General features: G+C 44.2%; 1 protein-coding gene across 1 annotated transcript in view; it reads left to right on the plus strand.

Annotated features, from left to right (window-relative positions):
- The window catches only part of FRMPD3 (FERM and PDZ domain containing 3), a 75,229-nt gene that overhangs the window by 21,502 nt on the left and 47,727 nt on the right, over positions 1–6,000 (plus strand). The window contains exon 11 of the mRNA XM_019521189.1: positions 26–205. Within this exon, the coding sequence (XP_019376734.1) occupies positions 26–205 (180 nt within the window). The remainder of the gene's footprint in view (positions 1–25; positions 206–6,000) is intronic.

Below are 6,000 nucleotides of genomic sequence, written 5' to 3' on the forward strand. Positions count from 1 at the left end.
ATGGTTGGGGTGGTCGTACTATTAGGATGAGAAGCAGCCAGCCACTACGCTCCTTGTGGGTCCCCGTCATGGAATCAGCCATGTCATTGACCTCAAGACCAACCTCACCACAGTGCTGTCGGAGTTCAGCAAGGTCAGCAAGATCCAGCTGTTCAGGGAGAACCAGGGCGTGGCGCGGGTCGAGACAAGCATCCTGGATGCCAAGGTAGGCACAGGCTCCTCTTGAGGCAGGTAGAGAGAGTTCTGTGGTCTTTAGATGGGAGAAGAATTAATGGAGAGGTTCTGGAGCTTCAAAAGAGAAAGCTCAGGACCCCTGGGTCAGTGCCTATTCATAAGGGTGCTAGGACACAAATGCAGACACATGCATGCTGGTCTCTTCCTTAATATCTATTGGACACTTGTCTGCTTGGGAAAAACATCCCAGTGTTGAAAGGTATCAGATCAGGACACAAGGTCAGAGAGGTAGTGAGGGGAGGAATCGGAGGACTGGGCTCTGTTCCTGGCTTTGAAGCTGAACAGTTGGTTGACCTCAGGCAAGTCATTTCACCCACTTCCCTTTTGTCTGTCTTGTCTACACAGGTTGTAAGCTCTGTAGCTTAGGCACTGGGTGCATTTGTACATGCTCAGTGCAGTTCTGATGGGTGGGTCTGCAAAGTGCTACTGTAATAGCCATATATGACAGCATTATTTATAACAAGATGTTTGGGCCTGGCAAGGGATAACAAGAAGTGCTGCAAGTTGACTGAAGTGGATTTAGTGAGCTGTATAGAGGCTCAAGACTTGAGAGGCAAGGAATTCTGTCTGGCCACTATAAAAAAAGTAATGAAAAAATGGCACATCTGGGTAGGTGATATAACTCCTCTGACAGACACCCAAGAGGCCTGACTTCTTACCTGTAACAGCACTTGTATAGCTTGTATTGCCAATAAATGAACCTTGAACAAGAAACATGTCAGTCAAAGCAGAAGAGTGTTGGCAGAGTCATGGGAGGGTTCAACTAGAGCAACAGAGCTGCTGTAATCCAGATGGAGGCACATTGGCAAAGCAAATGCCAGCACTACTACCCTTGCTGTACCATGCTCTAACTTCTGACACCAGTCCCTTACTCTCATAAGTACCAGTGCCTGCTAAGGAAGTCTTTCAGATGACAGGGTTTTGAGAGATAATGTTATCTCCCAAGCCTACCAACATCTCTTGGTCTTACCAGGTTCTCCAGTTGTGCCTGGCACCACAAATAGAGATTATCTCCAGGGCTCCAAGAAGGTAAACATGGAAGAGACCCACTCTGCCAAGGGATACTGTTTCATTTACTGGTTTTATGTCCCATCTGGGTCTTGGAGTCATCAGGAGACATGCTATCAGAGCCAAATACTAAAAACTCATTGGCAAAATGTACTGCTGACAGTCAGCCTGCATGTTCCCTTCCTTCATCTCCTTCTATGATACCTAGTTATTCCCCCAGTACTGTATAGAGTAAACTTGATATAAACCCCTTCTGATACCTGTAACCTGTTACCCCACCTTTCTAACTAAGCTCTTCTAGTTTCTCCCCATCAGTCAGTCCCTCAGGCACCTGATCATTCCTGTAGTCATTCTCTGAACTCCTTTCTTAACCTCCTTCTCATTACATAGAACCCTCAGCATTAAAGTGACATTCCAGTGTGCAATCACCACATATGGGAGATATTATAAACTCTCTGCTGTGTGGGATGAAGTGTATGTGTTAGCACCCAGATCTGCATTACCCTGGCTTGCTATTGCATTGCTGGATCCTCCAGCTTAGGTGATATATAGCTATATTGCATTACAAGTTGAGGTCTAATATGCCATCTGTTGACACTCTTAAGTTCCTCCAGTGTGCTTGTTCTCTAGCATTCTTCCCCTGGCCAAGTACCTCTGATTCAAGTATTCCATTCCCACTAGATGCAGTAGCCCAAGGATTTTCAACTGGTTTTCCCATATCTTTTTTCCATCTATGTTTCTAAATCTTCCAGGCCTAGTTGCATTAATGGTCTATGTATTTTGGTGTTCATAAAGCATCCCAACTGGGAATTTCTAGAGTTTATTAGTGTGCTGTTTATTCCCTCTTCTAGGACATTAACAAAATAGAAAGTATAGAAAAGCAATTTGAATTCATTGAGCAGTGAGAATTCTTAAGACACTGTATCAAACATTCGGCTAAAACCCAAAGTTTCCCTTTCTCCACTAATTTTTTAAACCTAGCACAAAGGCAATTCAGTGGATCTAGCAAGATTGTTCTCTATATAGATATGCACTGCTTATTGTGCCTGTCCCCAGTAGTTGTTGTTTGTTTTCCATTTCCATATTTGCTCCATTATTTTAGGAGAGGTCTCTTAGGAAATGTGACCTCTAGAATCTATCTCTGCTTCTTCTGATGTTTTATATTTGCTTTCTTCCAATCTTCTGGGATTACAAAGGTTTTCAGCAAATTTTCCCATACAGCCTGATCCAACAGACATTGAAGTCTACGGAGATACTCCCCATGGCTTTGGATGAGGCTGCATCTTCCAGCCTAGGTGATATATAGCTGTGTTCATTTTCTGGATATTCCATCACTTGGTTTTATCAATGACTGTGACTGCCTGCTGACTAATTTCAGTGGTGGGCTACAGGAACTGCACATGGCCACTGCACATGGCTTGGCAATTATGCAGACACTGACTGACTGACTATCAATGACTCAAGGACTCTCAGGACTCCCTTTATCTAGCCCTTTATCTATCACTAAGGGCTGGTGTGGCACCCAGCACAACAGAGGGTTCTGATCTGGGTTGCCTCTGCAATGCACATAAGAATTTTCCTTCACTGTGCTATATTTATGAAAGCCCTTTCAGTTTTCTGGCACTGAGACATTCTGCTTTCTTGTTGTGTTGATCCTTTCCCAGCCTATAGTTACCCAGATCATCTTTTCTCCCCTTCTTGAAAATAGGGACCACATTGGTCCTTTTCCACTCCTCTAGGGCCCATCCTGAGTGCCATGAGTGCTCGAACAACCACATCAGTAGTTCTGCTATAACACTGGCCAATTCTTTCAGCACCCTTGGATGAAGATCATCAGAGCCTGCTGTCTTAAACACGTCCAGACCCTCCAAACGCCCCTTCACTAGATCCGTGCTAACTGTTGGTGGGCTGGAGTCCCTCTTGTGCCTTTCTATAGCCCTTTTGGGAGATATGTCTTTATCCATGTTCAGAAATACAGAGGCAAAGAACTCATTTAGGAGCTCAGCTTTGTCCCTATCTACTACCAGTTGCCCTAATCTGTCCTGTAGGGGTCCTATGTTATCATGCACCTTCTTTTTGCTCCCTATGTACCTAAAGAAGGACTTTTTGTTGTCTTTATTTTTGTTGCCAGCCTGAGTTCCATTTCTGCTTTGGCTTCCTAACTGATTCCCTGAAGTCTTTCTGAAGTCTAGCACTTCTGCCCTGCTAGTTCTTTTTCCCACCTTTTGCTGGATAGTGAATTCTAACAATTGGTGGTCGCTATCCCCTAGGTTACCCTGTATCTGCAGATCACCCACCAGGTCATCCCCTGTAGCAAGCACTAAGTTCAGTAAGGCATTTACACTAGTGGGACCATATACCTCCTGTATTAGGTGAAGGTCCTGTATGCTGGTTAGGAACCTACATGAACAGGCAGATCTAACTGATTGCTCCTCCCAGCAGTTGTCAGGGTAGTTTAGGTCACCCATGACAACCATGTCCCTTGAGTGTACCACCTCTGAGAGCTGCCTTGAGAATTCCAGGTCTAACTCATCCTCCTGGTGTGGGTGTATGTAATAGACCCCCACTACCAAATCCCTTTCACCCCGACCCCCTTGTATTCTGACCCACAATACCTCAATTTCCCCTTATTCCAATTCCATCTTGATTACTGAAGATGTGTATTATTCCTTAACATAGAGACCAATGCCCCCACCATGCTTTATCTTGTCTGTACAGCCTATAGCCCTCAATGCCTACTGCCCAATTGTGGGTAGGGTCCCACCAAGTTTCTGTTAACCCAACCAAGTCAAAGTCTTTGTCTGCAAGCAGGAGTGTGCGTTCCGCCTGCTTGTTCCCCATACTCCTAGCATTAGTATAGAGACACCTAAGCCCCTCGATGGGTACCCTTGGTACCCCCAGTCCTAATGCCTAACAGGCCCTATCTTTCATGCTGAAGGAATATCATCACCACACTCTTTGTTGTCTAGTTACATCTTGCCGGTACTTTCTGTATGCACCATCACCTGTTCACATCTTCAGACATTTTCCACATGGATAGAATTCACATCATTCTATTGATAAGCATCATCTCACCAGCTTTCAGTTATACATGCTATGTAATGACAAAACATCTGATGAACTAAGCTGCTGCTTACAAAAGTTTATGCATCTCTGATTTAGTTACTCTAATAGGTGCAAATTTATCCTTCCTTCTATGTAAAAAAGAATACCTAATTTCCATCATAAATAATATAATGGATACATTTCTATTAGCTCTTTTGGTTTTTTCTTTCATCCACGCCCCATGTATTTATGTGCAGATTAGAGTCTTAATCCATTAATAACAGGATGATCAGCATTCTGTGATTGACTGTTTCTCTTTGACTGGCTATTAACATTTGAAAGGCTGTAATATGCTGGAGTGCAGCATGAACCCAGCTGTCAGATGAATTCAAGGCAGCCTCATTCTGTGTTTGTGTGTGCACACACTCATTAAAGGTGCCAGGTTAACAGAATCCCTCACTATAAACATAACACAAGAACACTTCAGTGAGAATGTGCAGTCTAGACTGCCTCTGAAAGTATGCTTTACCTTAGGCCTGGTACCACTGCCACGGATAAGAGAATAATTCTTTCCCTGTAGTGCAGTTAGTCTTTAGCTGAGACTGGCCATAAGGGTGGTCAATGTAATACTGACACTCAACTAATAGAAACTGATTTGAGACAATTTGAAACTAATTGCCAAACAGCATCTCATTAGACTTAGGTCTGGATCTGAACTAGGCACATGGACATGAGAGGACCTGTTTGGTGCAGGCAGCCCCCTGAGGCTGATAGTCTACTCAGATTTAAATAGTTTTTATGAATAAAGTCACATGTAATTTTCTACTGTAGGACACCCTATTTCTGGCCCTTGCCATCCAGCCTATCTCAGTGCTGTGAGAAAACAGCAGTTCTCCTGTACAAACCCAGTAGTTTTATATCTGAATTTATACTTCTTGTGAATTTCAAGATGGTTGTCTGAAGTCACTGAAAAGGCCCCCCAGTCTCCTTTCCCAGAGGAATGGGGAAAGATATCGTGTTGTTATGGCTGACCAGGATCTGTTGGCATCCTAAGGCTGAGGTGCCTTAGGAGAGATAGCTTTATCCATCTTACTGTTACCACCCTAAGGACACTAGGTTTCAAAGCCAGTGTCTGGCCCAGAAAAAGACATGCTAATCCTACACAGGCCAGCAGTGGATGAAACAAGCTAAGAAAAGAGGGAAAAAAGGTTACTACCTTAAAATGCTAATCTTCTTTCTGTAATTGTTCTATTATACTGGAGCTCCCCCTACTTTAACTAAAACAGTAGGATGCAAATAAATCAATTTCCCCAGTGAATTTAGAGCATTGCAGGGTTGTGTTCTAAGCCTGTCCTTTCCCCTCCACAGACCTGGAATCAAATGCATATCACTGTTCAGAACTACAGGAGCTTTGCAGATTAGTAGTAGCTGGATGAGGTCTTAAAAACATATCAGATCTAGGTGGGTTATAGTTTCATAGTTTCTAGGGTCGGAAGGGACCTGAGCAGATCATCTAGTCCAACCCCCTGCCATGGCAGGAAAGAGCACTGGGGTCAAACGACCCCAGTAAGGTGGTCATCCAACCTCCTCTTAAAAACCCCCAGGGTGAGAGCCTGCACCACCTCACTTGGAAGCTGGTTCCAGACCCTAGCTGCCCTGACCGTGAAGTAGCGCCTCCTGATGTCCAACTTAAACCTTCCCTCCGCCAGCTTG

Source organism: Gavialis gangeticus, unplaced genomic scaffold (assembly GCF_001723915.1).
Source record: "Gavialis gangeticus isolate Ggan-Ray unplaced genomic scaffold, GavGan_comp1, whole genome shotgun sequence".
NCBI classification, from domain to species: domain Eukaryota; kingdom Metazoa; phylum Chordata; order Crocodylia; family Gavialidae; genus Gavialis; species Gavialis gangeticus.